The following is a 17,014-nucleotide window of genomic DNA, read 5'->3' as shown; positions in this document are numbered from 1 at the left end:
CTTTGGGGAACAAGAAATTACAGTTGAGGCTCATAGTTTGACTTGATCTTCTTTCTGGAGATGAGTTAGAACATCCAGCAAAGACTGGACCAAATATAAGCAAACATTTGTTATCAGTTATGAACATGGGAGGTAACGATATATTACTTTATTATTTATAAAGTCTCATGATTTTAGGGGTCTGTTTCATGATTTTTGATCACTTGTGGTTGGCAATACTGTAACCTCTAGTCACATCACCTCTTTCTATTCTCCTCACTCACTTTCAATTTTAAAAAGAAATCTATTTGCATGTGTCTCTTCTGCTAATATGCATTGTAGAATACATCTCTGAAAATCATTCCAAATGAAGGGTGGGAGGAGGAGGCTGTTGTTTGTTTTTAAATCATTTAGATTAGTTCTTTCTTAATTATTCAAGCCTCTGCATTCATGGCCATCAACTATCAGGTTGGTGGAAGCTCACCCTCACCTTGAGTAGTAGTTTGGTGACTTAAAGCATCTCAGAGAAAATAGTTGCCCCATAAGGTACTTGACATTAGTTTGATAATTGCCCATCATCTTCTGTGAACCTTCTCATCTTGTTCTTTGACCCAGCTTTTTTTTCCTTTACCGCCTATGATTGGCAAGGTGTTAACGGGCCCTTGAATGGTCCCTTGAAATATATGTTAAGTACTTAAGGTAAACAATCTACTCCACCCTGTATTTTTCTGTGACACTCTGAGTACATTTCCCAGACCTGAAGAAGAGCTCTGTGTAAGCTTGACAGCTTGTCTTTCTCACCAATAGAAGTTGGTCCAATACAAGATATTACTTCACCCACCTTGTCTCTCTCTCATATTCTATTTGTGATCCGCTATAATCCCCAAATCCTTTTCAGATTATTTCCCATTTTGTAACTGTGCATTTGATTTTTCCTTCCTATGTGAAGTACTTTGTACTTATCTTTAATGAATTGCATCTTGTTGATTTCAAAGCAATTCTCCAATTTGTCAAGGTCATTTTGAATTCAAATTCTGTCCTCCAGTGCTTGCAACCGCTCCCAGCTTGGTGTCATCTGCAAATTTTATAAGCATACTCTCCACTCCATTATACAAGTTATTAATTAAAATACTGAATAGTATTGGAGCTAGGACTGACCCCTGGGGGATCTTACTAAATACACCCTCCCAGTTTGACAGTAAACCATTGATAACTATTCTTTGAGTAAGATCTTTCAGTCAATTGTGCACCCAACATACAGTAATTTCATGTAGACCACATTTCCCCAGTTTGCCTATGAGACTGCTGCATGGGACTGTGTCAAAAGCCTTACTAAAATCAAGGCATATCACATCTCCTGCATCCCCCACATCCACTAGGCCAGTAACTCTGTCCAGGAAGGAAATTTTGCGGTTTGGCATGATTTGTTCTTGACAAATCCATGCTGACTATTCCTTATAACTCCATTATCCTCTGTGTGCTTACAAATTGATTGTTTAATAACTTGTTCTAGTGTCTTTTCAGATATTGAAGTTAGACTGACTGGTCTATAATTTCCCAGATCCCCTTTGTTCCCCCTTTTTAAGAGAGGTATTATGTTTCCAGTTCTCCACTCCTCTGAGACCTCACCCATCCTCCATGAGTTCTCAAAGATAATTGCTAATGGTTCTGAGATTGCTTCAGCTGGTTCCTTAATTATCCTGAAGTCCTGATGCTACTGTGAAGCTCACTTTCTATTTTTTTCTATATACCACGTTTATCACCATTGTAGCCGAGTGCCTTCCAGTAGTGAATTAAGCAATGTGACTGCACATCTTTCATGTGTTGTTTGTTCTCTCATCTTCTCCCCATGGTAAGAAGCGTATGCAGTGAAGTGTCTTGTTTTGATAGAGTTTTAGAATATTTTTTAAAATATACATGTTTCTATGCATTTATATTAGAAAAGTCAAGGTCAAATAAATGCATCTTTCACTTGGAGAAGAAGGTGGTGAGGTTTGTGACGGTCCTTAGTTCCTGAGAGAATTTGTTTCACAGTCCCAGACCTGCACAGCTGTTTTGTCTGGTAGAAGCAACTGTTACACTGTCCCATTAACAGCTTTGAATGGACCACAGAAATGGCACGAATATGTATTTGTCTTACTATAATTTCATTTTCCTGAGCAGGGCAGCATATCAATTGTAAAACCATCAGTGCCAGACCTACCTTACAAGGCCATCAATGCCATTCCCTAAAAGGATCCTCCCTTACCTGCATATAGGATCTCCTACTAGGGCAATGCCCCTCTCTTCCCTTTTCCACTCCCTGCTACTGTTTTAAATGTATCTACTGATCTTTCAATTTTGGTAAAAATATTTGGTTGCAATTTCACTGTAACCTCTATTCCACTAGGTGGCATTTGTTGTCTACATAAGGAGGCTGTGTCTTTCAGTTTATGGTATTGCCCAAGTAAATCATCTATTCAGTGGCAATAAAATCTGATGTCATCAGTTATTGATATTTATTGCACAGTCCTTCCATCTCTCATGAAAATACATACACATTGGGTAACATCCTGACTAACCTAATAGTCATGCCGGACTAAACGAATTGCCTTCTATGAGGAGATAACTGGGTCTGTGGATGAGGGGAAAGCAGTGAATGTGTTATTCCTTGACTTTAGCAAAGCTTTTGATACGGTCTCCCACAGTATTCTTGCCGGCAAGTTAAAGAAGTATGGGCTGGATGAATGGACTATAAGGTGGATAGAAAGCTGGCTAGATTGTCGGGCTCAACGGGTAGTGATCAACGGCTCCATGTCTAGTTGGCAGCCGGTTTCAAGCGGAGTGCCCCAAGGGTCGGTCCTGGGGCCAGTTTCGTTCAATATCTTCATTAATGATCTGGAGGATGGCGTGGACTGCACTCTCAGCAAGTTTGCAGATGACACTAAACTGGGAGGAGTGGTAGATACGCTGGAGGGTAGGGATAGGATACAGAGGGACCTAGACAAATTAGAGGATTGGGCCAAAAGAAACCAGATGAGGTTCAATAAGGACAAGTGCAGAGTCCTGCACTTAGGACGGAAGAATCCCATTCACTGTTACAGACTAGGGACCGAGTGGCTAGGCAGCAGTTCTGCAGAAAAGGACCTAGGGGTTACAGTGGACGAGAAGCTGGATATGAGTCAACAGTGTGCCCTTGTTGCCAAGAAGGCTAACGGCATTTTGGGCTGTATAAGTAGGGGCATTGCCAGCAGATCGAGGGACGTGATCATTCCCCTCTATTCGACATTGGTGAGGCCTCACCTGGAGTACTGTGTCCAGTTTTGGGCCCCACACTACAAGAAGGATGTGGAAAAATTGGAAAGAGTCCAGCGGAGGGCAACAAAAATGATTAGGGGGCTGGAGCACATGAGTTATGAGGAGAGGCTGAGGGAACTGGGATTGTTTAGTCTGCAGAAGAGAAGAATGAGGGGGGATTTGATAGCTGCTTTCAACTACCTGAAAGGGGGTTCCAAAGAGGATGGATCTAGACTGTTCTCAGTGGTACCTGATGACAGAACAAGTAGTAATGGTCTCAAGTTGCAGAGGGGGAGGTTTAGGTTGGATATTAGGAAAAACTTTTTCACTAGGAGGGTGGTCAAGCACTGGAATGGGTGGAATCTCCTTCCTTAGAGGTTTTTAAGGTCAGGCTTGACAAAGCCCTGGCTGGGATGATTTAGTTGGGATTAGGTCCTGCTTTGAGCAGGGGGTTGGACTAGATGACCTCCCGAGGTCCCTTCCAATCCTGATATTCTATGATTCTATGAATAGATATTAATTATATAGTTCTGTGTTTCTCAGCCTTTTCAGGTTGGCAACCCTTTATTCAAAGTAAATAAAATTTCACAACTCTCTACCTTACATTTACTATAAAAGTAAGAATAAAAAAAGTATCAAGGATAACAATGGTAATCCTGTATAATTTATTTGTTTGTGTGTGTAGGTTGACAGAGCACACTTGACTTTGAAGTGTAAGGTGTGTGACCAATGGGGAAGTGAGATTTTTCTTTGCTTTAGATTGTAATAAAATTTGTAAGGCTGTCAATTAACTGCAGTTAACTCAAGCAATTAACTCAAAACAAATTAACTCAATTAAAGAAATTAAGTGTGATTAATCACAGTTTTAATCGCACTGTTAAACAATACTAGAATACCCATTTAAATTTATTATAAATATTTTGGATGTTTTTCTACATTTTCAAATATATTGATTTCAATTACAATGCAGAATGCAAAGTGTACAGTGATCACTTTTTATTATTATTGTATTACAAATATTTGTACTGTAAAGAAGATAAACAAAAGAAATAGTATTTTTCAATTCACCTCATACAAGTACTGCAGTGCAATCTCTATCGTGAAAGTGCAACTTACAAATGTAGAATTATTTTTTTACATATCTGCACTCAAAACCAAAACACTGTAAAACTTTAGAGCCTACAAGTCCACTCAAGCTTACTTCTTGTTCAGCCAATCGCTAAGACAAACAAGTTTGTTTACATTTGCAGGAGACAATGCTGCCTGCTTCTTATTTACATCACCTGAAAATGAGAAAAGGTGTGTGCATGGCATTGTTATAGCCAGCGTTGCAAGATATTTATGTGCCAGATATGCTAAACATTCGTAGGCCCCTTCATACTTTGAATAGTAGATTGCATTTTTTTTTACAGTGCAAATATTTGTAACGAAAAATAATAATATAAAGTGAGAACTCTACACTTTGTATTCTGTGTTGTAATTGAAATCAATATATTTGAAAATGTAGAAAAACATCCAAAATATTTATAATAAATTTAAAATGATATTTTATTAACAGTGCAATTAAAACTGCAATTGATTAATTTTTTAATCTCACGATTTATTTTTTAATCGTTTGATAGCCCTAAAAATTTGCAATAGCTCACATCTGTTTGATTGTCTTTTGTGACACCCCCCAATAGGTTGCAATCCACCAGTTGAGATGTTAGGGCATCATGCTCTGATGTGTCCCCTGCACCGCAAAGTAAAACAACTGCTGTTTGCCAGAAGCTGGGAATGCATGACAGGGGATGGATCACTTGATTACCTATTCTGTTCATTCCCTTGGGGGCACCTGACATTGGCCACTGTCGGAACACAGGATGCAAGGCTAGATGGACGCATTATGGCCGTTCTTACGTTCTAACAGTTGGACACAAATCTTGAATGACTTTCCCCCCCAACATTGGTTGCACTTTGTTATGAATGCAAAAAAATATCAGTTCAGCAGTGGAGCCTGTTCAAGAGAAAGTAACAACGAAAGCTTATGCCCAAATAAATTTTAGTCTCTAAGGTGCCACAAGTACTCCCAGAGGTGAAAGTAAGCCGGTACGGCGTACCGGCAAGAGACAGTACGCTGTGCCAGACTGGACCGGCTTCTCTGGCGGTGATTTAAAGGGCCCGGGGCTCCAGCCACTGCGGGGAGCCCCAGGCCCTTTAAATCACTGCCGGAGCTCCGGCAGCTGGGCTCGGGTGGGGATTTAAAGGTCCTGGAGCTCCAGCCCCTGCGGGGAGCTCCAGCGGCGCTTTAAAGGGCCCGGGGCTCCCCGCAGCAGCTGGAGCCTCTGGCCCTTTAAATCGCTGCCGGAGCCCTGCTGCCTGTACCCCAGCCACAGCCGGAGCCCCAGGGCCTTTAAATCTTGAAAGGCCCCGCGTCTTCCTGTTGAGGCCATGCCTCTTCCGGTTGAGGCCACGCCCACTCAGGACTCCGGCGTACGGGTAAGTCCTTTAAGTTACTTTCACACCTGAGTACTCCTTGTTCTTTTTGCTAATACAGACTAACACGGCTACCACTCTGAAACCTGTCACTATGCAAGGCACTGAATTTAGCCGTATGAAGTGGAAATCCATCAACTTCATGAAAAAACTCGTACAGATACAGACAGACATCATCTTCTTTTCCAAATGCAAATGGATAGACATCACACCAAAAGGACTGAAGGTAAAAAATCTATTACAATCTACATACCACACAGACTTTGCTGAGAGATTGTGCCACACACTCTCAAAGAAACTGCGGAATCACCTGATCAACATCCTATACCACAAACAGGGAAAGATTAGGAATCTGCTCATTACACAAAGTAAAAACTATTTCCCCATGCTAATTTTTCCCATACTATTACTCACACCTTCTTGTCAACTGTTTGAAATGAGCCATCCTGATTATCACTACAAACGTTTTTTTTTCTTCTGCTGATAATAGCCCACCTTAATTGATTAGTCTCATTAGAGTTGGTATGGCAACACCAATTTTTGCATGTTCGCTGTGTATATATATATCTTCCCACTGTATTTTCCACTGCATGCATCTGATGAAGTGGGTTTTAGCCCACAAAAGCTTATGCCCAAATAAATTTGTTAGTCTCTGAGGTGCCGCAAGTACTGCTCATTCTTTTTGCTAATACAGACTAACCCAGCTACCACTCTGAAACGTCCTTGTTGTTACTTGGCTGTGAAAGGAACAACCTGTCGCTTACCCTGCAGTTTACTAGGTGTGAAAGCTGCATGGGGTGGGAGATTCCCGGAGGGCAATTGGAGTGTTATGGGGTAAGCTCTGAACGGGGAGCCAGGAGATGGGGGGCTGAGGGGGCCCGGAGCGCTTTAGCATTAGGTGCTGAGACAGCGCTGTCTCAGGAGCCGTGTAGACCGGGCCAACTCCCTGCCCTGCACAACAGGCTCTGAGAGATGGGGAGACGGTCCCGCTGACTGAGTGAGAGAACGAGCTACTGACTGATTCGGTCGGTTAGCCCCGCTTCTCTTCTACTATTGGTTCGCTGGGCCGTGACCTCCACCAATCCCGGCCCTGGTTTCCTGACTCCGCGGCCCGCTCTGGCTGCCGCCGGCGCCTTGCATGGAGGGAGAGAGGCGGGGCTGAGAGGATGATGGCTTCTCCCCTGCCCTGGCAGCCGTTGAGCCTGTCAGCTAAGGCGGGCTCGGATTGGCCGCGCGTTTCCGCGCTGAGGGATGGCCGGGTAGCTCCTCCCCCGGCCGGGGACGGACGGAGCGATGGCGAGGCCGGGCACTCTCCGGCATCACAAGGTACCAGCCGTGGGGTCCGTTGGGGGGCCGAGCGCTGGGGGACGGGGTTGGGTCTCCCCTGGAGGTGCGGGGCTGGGCGCGGTGTATTCTCGCTCTGGGGTCCCGAGGTGGGGGGACTGTTATGGGGAGACTGGGCGCCTTGAGCGGCGGTTTAAGGGTCTCTCTCTCTGCGGGTTGGGAGCACTGGGCGTCTGGGGCAGGGAGTGGAGGGCGTCTCGTTTTTGGGGCTTGGAGGGGACTGGGTGGGCTCCCGGGTCAGGGGGGTGGCGACTTTCCTCTGGGGGCTACTAGGGGTGGGGGATTGGAAGGTGACTGGGCTCCCGGGTCAGGGGGCGGGGGCTCTCCTGGGAGTCACTAGGGGTGGGGGGTTGGGAGGTGAATGGGGTCACAGGTCTGGGGACTCTCCTCTGGGGGGTCACTACGGCTGTGGGGGGGGTTGGGAAGTGACTAGGCTCGTGGGTTGAGAGGGCTCTCTGGGGGGCAGTCACGGAGGTGACTGAGCTCGTGGGGGCTCTTCGCTGGGGTCACTGTGGTGGTTAGGAGGTAACTGGCCTCACAGGTCAGAGGGGGACTCTCCCTTGGAGGTCATTAGAGATGTGGGGGAGGGGTCAAGAGGTGACTGGGCTCACCAGTCGAGGGCTGTCCTCTTGGGGACACTAGGGATGTGTGGGGAGGGTTGGCAGGTGCCTGGCCCCACAGGTCACGGCAGGCACTCTGGGGGACACTAGGGATGTGGCAGGGGATGGGTTGGGAGGTGACTGGGCTAACAGGTCAGGAAGGCTCTCCTCTGGGGGACACTCAGGGTGGCAGGGTTTGGGAGGAGACTGGGATCATGGGTTGGGGGAGCTCTCCTCTGGGGGACACTGAGGGAGTTGTCAGGTGACTGGGGACACTACTGGGGGTTGGGGGGATTGGGAGGTGATGTTTCACAGCTCAGGGGCTCTCTTCTGGAGGGGTTGCAGGTGACTGGATTCATAAGTCAGGGGAAATCTTCTCTAGGGTCTACTAAAGGGGGGTATTACTGGGACCCTAGATGAGGGATGCAGGACTCCCCCCTCTGGAGTGCATGGGTAACTGAGCCTCTCCAGGAATAGGGTTTAGGTGACTCTTTGAGGCTCCCCTGATTGGTGGGGCTGGTGTCACTTCCCCCTCCCCTGTTACCTGTTGGATTCAGTTCCTGCACAGGTGACTGCCAACAGCTGCTTAGCTTCACCTCTTGTTGGGGGTTGATTCCCAAAGTACATTTCCCTGCCTTGTGATGTGGGGTTTTGCAAAGTGTTACAACAGGATACCTGAAGTCTCCTTCCAACTTACTTGGGCTCTCAATCATTTAGATTCTACCAAGTTTGAGAGCCCAGGGTTGCTGTCTGCCTATTTGTGTCAGTCTTAAGGGGGCAAAATTGTGTGAACAATATTCCCATGTTCACATCACTAATTTGCCCAGTGATGTTGGATTTTTGTATCCTGACATGAAGACATGTTGTCATGACATCACATTGCTATATGAAACTTGAGATATATTTGGGAGGTAAGGCAGATCTATGACGATGAAGGGTAGTGTTGTGAATTTTGGGATGGGCTTCAGCCCTTGAGTGCATAATCCATATTTGTTGTGGGCCTGATCCTGCAATCTTTATGCGAGTACTCTCATTGAGGTCAGTGAGATTATTTACATGAGTAACACACACACACCATTAGGCCCTGTGCTTGAAGTATTCTTCTACAAGTAAATATTTCAGCTGCAAATATTTGAGCTATGGCAGCAGCTTATTAGTAAAAACTAGTGTTGTGCATTCAGTGGAAAGCAGGGAATATTTTATCCTTTGCAATATATTATAAAGCTCTTCACAATCATGTTATATCACACCTCAAGCCTGTTACTGGTCTGGGTCTGAACTCTTATGAAAAGTGTATGGGATATTTAATAAATGAAAGTAGTCAGGCCCTCAATTTTACAATATCCACTAGCACCAATCCAAGGTATTGGTTCAGTACTGACTTGCAGAGAAATGTTTTGGGAAATTACCAGCACTACTTTCTGTACCATTCTGGGTTTTTCATTGACGTCTCCCATTAAGGAATGGACTTGGTCTGATTTAGCTAAACTTGTGAAATTTGACATGATATCAAAAGAAGATAAGGCTGTAGGCTATAGACAGTGACAGTGAAAGGGCTGTACTGAAATAACTTCTGTCGGCAAAACAAACTGATATGTGTCTACATGTAAACACCGACCCCGTAGTTTATATGTGGGTGGACTGCTGCATCTGCACAGTGTCATGAAGTCAAGTCAGTGGAGCTCCATGTATTCAGAAGTCTACGTGTGCATTGTAAATTGCAGGATTGAGGCTCAGTGCTCTTGCTGCGTTCCCCCTCATTCCGTTAAAAAATGTAAATTAGCCTTCCTAGACTTTATTGTCTCAGATTTAGCAATCCAATGGTATTTGGTATACTTCTATTATATTGTTAAAATAATTAATTGAAATTAAAACAATATTTATTGGTGTATATTTGTGTAATAATTCAACAGGTACTGTCTTCTGGAAGGCTAACAGGAGCAGCTAAGTTATCAAGTGGAAAAAAACAGTAAGAATTTAATCATTAATACTGTCTAGTGGTGTACCTGTAAGCAGTCAAAACAGCCATACAAATCAAAAGCCAGCAGCTTGTCAACAACTCTTTGCATTTATTAAATATTAAGTCCCAACTGAAAGATGCTGCAAGTGGCAGATCCTGCTGTCTTTGAACAGGCAAAACTTTCATTGAAGTTAGTGGGAGTTTGGCTTGTACAATGACTAGAGGGAAGATTAACCCCTTTAGCAAACAACATGCCTTAGACTTCCATTTTGAATGTATGAAATATTAATTAAATCCCCCCCCTCCCTAGATTACTGAATGAATATGGGGACTAGTTACATGTAAGCTTTCTGAGTAAGGGCCAGTCCTACCCTAACATATGCTGGTGATGTCTGCAGCAGCTACTTGCTTATCTCATTACAGCATTTGGCTCTATTGTAAAGTGCAGCACATTGTGTATGTTGTTTTTTGTTGTTTTATATATCAAACAAGTATATTTATAAGAGGAAGTAAGCAGGGAATGTCTTTTTCAGGATTGGCTTAAGAAAAGTATGCCATTCTGATGTGGACTCTGGCTACTCTCTCTATTCCACCGACTCTGAGGATCAGGTAATTTGAGATGAATTGGCTCTCTTATACATGCAAATCAGAAATTAACTAAAATTACTGAAACATAAAATTCATTAGATAGAAACACAATACAATCTCTCAATTATAAATATAACAAATCAGTAAATGGGAAATGTGTAAAAGTTTTCATTGATGGCATGTAAATAAATATGTTACTCAAACCCAGTCCAGAAATAACTGTGACTCAAACCTGTAACAACGCTTTCTAAATAAGAACTTCTTGACTTTATTTCATTGTCCTTACTGGTTTTGTTTTACAATAAATCAACGTCTGTATTTTGACTGCAACATTCTTTCTGCAGGTTGTAACTATACATAACGGGCTTGATCGCTGTGCAGCTTTACTGCAGGATATTTTGCAAAATGAGGCCACAGGTTGTACCTTATTGAAATTTAAAATTACATTTTAGTTTCTGTAGGTCTCTTATTTATTTTGTTGAATGGCTTTTGTTTCAAATAACATTAGGAACGGAGACAATAAATCGAAAACCAGGAAAAGTAACTTCTGTTAAGGCTGCTACCAGGCCTCTACTAACCAAAGGAAATAGTTCAAAAAAGAAAGGTCTGAAGAGAAATGTTCTTGCTGCTCATATTCATAAAGAAATTGGTAAGCACTTGTCCTTGGTTTGGCCTTTACTTATACAATGTTTTCATCCATAACTGTTTTATTTCCTCAATAAATACATGTTCATTGTCACCTCCTCTGCAGAATTAATTAATGTGGTTATAATATTATGCAACTTATTTTGGTTTTAAACTCTGGTTTAATAAAATAAATTTACTATGGCTTGATTGTTTCTGTCAATTTTAATCAAATTAATCAATCGAAATGGGTTCATAGCTCTTGATTCTTGATGTCAAGAATCTTCATGTAAACATTTGTGTTAGTTTTCTTTTTGCACTACACAAACTTCAACTTTATTTTCCATAGTGCCCGTGTCAAATAGGAAACCAGCGTCTTGTAATACACTTGCTGTTGGCAAAGAGGGAGAACTCTCCAGCGCAATACAAAATCAGCCGGTTCAACCAATTCATGTGCCTTTTAATCAACACTCTCCTGTGATGCATCAGAAACTGTGCGAGCATGTGCAAACCCAAATGTCTCTGATAACTGGCCAAGTTCCACCGAGCTGTAATGGAATTCCCACTGTACCTGCTTACCCTGTTTCAGAGCCTGGTTAGTGTGAATGTCATTGTATAGTTAGACGCTATTTTGGGGTTTGTTTTTAGTTTTTTGGCAAGAAAAAAATCTTAAATTTAACAATGTTAGTTTTTTGTCTATTTGTTTCAGAATATCAAAATGTTACAGCATTTAATTATCGTTTACCTACCTCCACACCAACTCTGTCCCCGCAGCATTCAGCTAATCCTTTACTCATTCAGTCTGTAAGTACACTTGACTTAAACTATAAATAAACATTTAAATTAGTGTTGTCATCCTTGTCTTATTCTGTGGCTTTCATTTCTACTGAAATCTATACACTTTCTTGGACTTAATAGGAAATTTTCCCAAAGAAAAAGAAACTCAATGCATTTTATGTCTCATAAAATCTGTGATGAAACAATAGATATGGTGGTGCTTTTAATAAAATACTATGTGATTTAAAGGCGGTTCACAAATATATTGTTAGCAAGTATTGCTACTTATATTGTGCCTGCAGTAGACTCCAAAAATGAGGTAAGCGGCATGCCAATGGGGACTGGTCACTTCTGTTTGTTATGCGCATTGTTTTTCTATGTCGAATTCTGTGAAGTATCCATTTCTCACCCCTTTCTGAGGAGGATTGATAGTTACTGATCAGTGTAACATCCCAGTCTCACTGTGCTGATGATGGTGTCATTAACCTAACCTTGAATATATTCATGTATTAAAAACCTCAGTGACTAGAAGTGCTAACTTGATCAGTGGAAAGTAGCGTAAAACCCATTGTTCTCAAATATGTTTTTTGTGTTAAAGCTTTGCATTTTAATATCCTTATCTATTTCAGGGTACAACATTAAAAAACAACAACAAAGCAAACCCCCTCCTGCAGTTTTGGGAAGTGTGGGAGGAGGGTTTACATGGACCCTGTAGTCAGATTGCAGGTGCCACCTCTGTTCCATAGCTAGCATGATCTTTAATCAGCACTCTATGGGATATCATCTCATTTGCTAGAAGTTTTGGACTGGAGGAAGTCTGTGCTTCGCAGATCTAAAAAACCATTACGTAAAATTAAGTATTTGTTAGAAATGTGCTGACTGCCTTTTTATGTTGTTTGTAGCATTCAGCACATACATTTATAGTATATATATTTATAGATTACATTGCTGAGATTAGTCAAAATCCCAAAATACAGAAAAATATTAACTTGTACACAATGTGTTTATTTTCCTGTGTTTGTGGGTACCAGCAATGAATTCTAGATAGGGAAAATAAGGAAGTATATCAGGAAGATTCTTACAAGCACACTGAAAATGAATTCCCACCCCAAGAAAACAGAATCCTTTTGTCCCTCCCCAATATAAAAAGATGAAAATATCAATTTTGCGCTCTTGCTGAATTACAGATAACATTTAAAATAAGACCAACTAGTCTTATTGGTAATTCTAACTATATTTGCCTTTTAACTACTCCTGAACACAGTGAAAGGTCATACACTGCAGCCTGAATGAATTTGAGTACTATTTTAACTGGTTTTTAAATGACAAACAGTGAGCAACACCACATTAAATAAGATTGGCTTCTAAATGTTGAAAGAAACCTCACTGCTACATTTAGGTGCCATGAAAATACAAATAATAATAATTTGTTTAATATGTATATTCTCTGTTTAGGAAGTTCCTGCTGACAGTTACAACCAGTGTGCACCACAAGCAGGAGGAGCTGTGTTTTTCCCAGGAGTTTCTGTTGCTGCTTGTATTTCTTCACAAGCAAAGTCTGTCACCACTGATCCTCCGATGACACCCTGTGTACCACTAGCTGTGCCAAATAATTCCACAGTATCTACATTTCTTCCAGCATCTTATGGTAGAGAGATGATTTCAAACCAAGGAAATCATGAGCAACGGGTAAAGGAGGCAGACTTGATAAGATGTATACAAGCTCATCTGGCTCTCTTAGAACCACATGAAGCAGAGAGTGACCGGTCTGGTCAGAAGTACCAGAAATTTGATCCAGCACAGTCCAAGATCTCAGATACCAAAGAAGAGGAAACCGCTGAGGAACATAGTGAGGGTACTACCAGTGAAGAAGAGGACTTGAATGCAGTTGACATAGCACCAGTGAGGGAGACAAGCTGTCAGACAAGTTTTGACAAAAAAGTTTTAAAGCCTAAAAAAGCAAGCCCAGAAAAAACAGCCCAAAAAGTTAAAACAGTAAAATATCTTTTGGGAGAGCTCAAGGCATTGGCAGACCAAGGTAAAAATGTTTTATCAGCACAGTAGAATATATATCACACAGATGCTATGTTATGCTACATAGATGGACATTCTTAGAAATCCATAATATACCACTGTGTGATGAATTATTGTAATTCAGATGTTACAAAATTACAATTTGGAATAGTTTTTCTTTTTAATAAAGCTGTATGTTTTGATCTGAAGGAAGATAGAGTGTTTCAATGTGTGTCTGAGATCTTAAAATTGTTATAGCAATTAGTAAAAGTAGTGTTTTCATTCTGCGTAGTGTCTGTGGAAAAGCTCTGCTCTTACACTTCCCATAAGAGGTAATCAGGGAGTAGTGTGGAAAGGTTCTAAAAGATTTCCCTTCAGAGATCAGTTGGAAGGATGGTGGCTGTGATTTGATGGGGATCTAGACCAATGGCTCTCAATCTTTCCATCTTACTATACCCCTTTCAGAAGTCTGATTTGTCTTGCATACCCCCAATTTACACCTCACTTAAAAACTACTTGCTTACAAAATCAGACCTAAAAATACAAAAAAGTGTCACTGCACTATTATGGAAAAATTGCTTACTTTCTAATTTTTACCATATAATTATAAAATAAATCAATTGGGATATAAATATTGTACTTACATTTCAGCGTGTAGTATGAAGAGCAATATAAACAAGTCATTGTCTATAGGAAATTTTAGTTTGTACTGACTTCACTAGTGCTTTTTATGTAGCCTGTTGTAAAATGAGGCAAATATATAGATGAGTTGATGTACCCCCGAAAGACCTCTGTGTACCCCCAAGGGTACATGTACACCTGGCTAACCATACTTCACAGTCAAACAGTAATTTAAGAAGTGCAGATAAAGAGGGGTAATTTTAAACATCAAAAGCTTCACACATATCTTAAGAGGTAATAGAATTTATGTTCAGCCATCTCATAAATTGCTTAAGTGTGTGTGTAAGTGTGTGTGTATGTGTGTGTGTGTATATATATGAGGCTGTTATGTATTTAATTTTTTTTTCTTATAGATGATTCTGAAATATTGAGGATAATACATGAGGTAGAAGACTGTGTTTCATTACTGCCAGCAGTAGTTGGAAGTACTAATGTACAAGCTGAAATAGCACTTGCTATACAACCTCTCAGAAGTGAAAATGCCCAATTGCGTAGGTCAGTAAACATTCACCAAGTGAGCAACCTATTTCAAAAATATGTATCATACTAACTAACTTCATTGTTATAAATTGCATATTGTAGTATAGTTACAATGTATAATTCTTAGATCACATTCTTGTTTTCTGTTGTCTATATTGTGTTCACGTGCAGGGTTTTTTTATACTATGCTTTGTATACTATATTGCTTCTGAAAAAAAATCTTTAAGGCATTCATATTTAGTGCATGGATATTTGAACAAGCTTCTTGCTACCGATGAATAGGAATGTTTTACTTCTTCCATCAGTTTTCCCAAATGAATGAATGTTGTTCCTTGACATTAGTGTATGACTTGCCTTATAAAGTAGTTTATCTTATTAACTGATCTCTAGCCTTAACAGCATAACAAGGGTCTAGATAATACTTTCCCAAAGTATGCAGAAAAGCATATTGAGAACTAGGAGGGAGTATTATTTTCTGTGTGTATTTTTCCATTTGAAACATATTGCCATCTTTTCCCAAGACTGGGCTTTTTCCTAGAAGTACCAGTGGGTACTCTAACTTTTAAACTGCAGATCCCAAGTAGTTAGCATGCATATGTCTTTAGACAGCCTGTTATCAAATACAGAAAGAATCTCTTTTCAGGATACATGCTTAATGTAAAAGTAGACACCCCTTTCCTCTGAGCTAAAATGGAGTGAAGTTACCATGATTTTTGAAAAGAGCTCATTCAGCTAAAGAAAGGTGGAAATGTAGACTTTGACAAAATAGAAAATCCAGCAATCCTGCCAAATATTTCATCACCTTTAAAAAACTGTGCACGCTTCATGCCATCCCTAAAATCAAAAGATAACCACATTGATAGCAAAATTGACTGGCAGAGCTCTGGACATATTCAATAAGATGCCTATTGTTAATGCTTAGTAGTCTTGGCACATCAGGTGGCAGCTCCCAAGGGGGGTTCTGTAATCTAACCCGTCACAAGATTATTAAAACTTTTTTTAACTTCCAAAACTAAAAACATTTTTATGGGGGTTCTATTCTAATTAAATTAGTAAACTTTCATAAACAAACCAATTTTAATATTCAGCCTTTTGAATTTACTTTGTATTTGGACTTTCTCATTTATGCTTTATCATTCACATTTAGGAGATTAAGAATATTGAACCAGCAACTCCGGGAGCGAGAGAGAGCTGAAAAGGAATCCAGCCTGGATTGCAACTTTGAATGCAAGTACTGGTATATTGCAAGTGATGGTGTGGGAAATGGGGATAAAGATTTTAACTCCATTGAAGTCAGTAGAGCACCATGCAGACAGTGGGATCCTCCTGTGCAGCTCCAGTGTAGGATTTGGGACTGTATCCTTCATAAAGTAAGGATGAGACACCAGACAACTGACGGGTATAAAGGAAACCTCCTTGTATCTTGCAAAGGTTCCTACTTTTATCTGCAAACAAAGGTCACATTATAACAGAGTTTTTGAACTACATAACTCCATGCATAAGGCATCTGATATTAGAGTCTGACCTTAAAGTAGAAAGGTAGTTTTCCTCTATCTTCCTTTTGGAGAACTGGGCAAAAAACCCACAGCACATCATTACATGACAATTGCAGCTTATCTGCTGTGAATTAATGTGGCAGTGGGTAACGCTACCATGACACCCATCTAAAAATATTTTACTAAGCTGGGGGGAAGAAAGGAAGGCAATACCACTTTGCAAAATTATATGTGCAAGTTCAGTACTGTACTCAAAGTACAAGTACAGAATTAAATAACTAATTTAATTGCATGTTTTAAATATATAAAACGGCACTCCACATTCTATCACTGTGATAATGGGGACTATTATCCCCACAGGCTTGAAGTTTTAGGCCCTAGTCTTGTAGTGAGCTGTGTGCAAATGTATTGAAGTCTCTCAGGCTCCGTATGGATGTCCTCATGCTTATGTCACTGCAGGATCAGGGCCTTAGATATCACTGTAAGCAATACCAAGTCTTGTGGTCACTTTTTAAAGAGAAAATTAACCCTTAAATATTTTATTGTAGGTAGCTTGTCATAGGATATGAGACAACATTTTTCATTTTAATGAAAATAGGATTGTGTTATCTTGGTGATAGGTGCAAATACATCAGTTACAATGTTCTTTACAGGGCCGGCTCTGGCTTTTTTGCCGCCCCAGGCAAAAAAGCCTCCTGCCCCCCTCCTCCCCCCCCCCCCCC

General features: G+C 41.0%; 1 protein-coding gene across 1 annotated transcript in view; it reads left to right on the top strand.

The window, feature by feature from the left end:
• The first annotated feature begins 6,977 nt into the window (after positions 1-6,977).
• CCDC14 (coiled-coil domain containing 14) overlaps positions 6,978-17,014 on the top strand; it is a 14,107-nt gene continuing 4,070 nt past the window's right edge. Inside the window, exons 1-10 of the mRNA XM_024215849.1 lie at positions 6,978-7,056; positions 9,587-9,642; positions 10,167-10,242; positions 10,566-10,638; positions 10,730-10,870; positions 11,195-11,440; positions 11,555-11,649; positions 13,078-13,660; positions 14,670-14,811; positions 15,944-16,023. Of these exons, the coding sequence (XP_024071617.1) occupies positions 7,024-7,056; positions 9,587-9,642; positions 10,167-10,242; positions 10,566-10,638; positions 10,730-10,870; positions 11,195-11,440; positions 11,555-11,649; positions 13,078-13,660; positions 14,670-14,811; positions 15,944-16,023 (1,525 nt within the window). The 5' untranslated portion in view covers positions 6,978-7,023. The remainder of the gene's footprint in view (positions 7,057-9,586; positions 9,643-10,166; positions 10,243-10,565; positions 10,639-10,729; positions 10,871-11,194; positions 11,441-11,554; positions 11,650-13,077; positions 13,661-14,669; positions 14,812-15,943; positions 16,024-17,014) is intronic.

This window comes from Terrapene carolina, unplaced genomic scaffold (assembly GCF_002925995.2).
Source record: "Terrapene carolina triunguis isolate 2854851 unplaced genomic scaffold, T_m_triunguis-2.0 Scaffold62, whole genome shotgun sequence".
Taxonomy (NCBI): Eukaryota; Metazoa; Chordata; order Testudines; family Emydidae; genus Terrapene; species Terrapene triunguis.
Note: the sequence above shows the minus strand (reverse complement) of the source record. Positions and strands in the feature narration are given on the sequence as shown.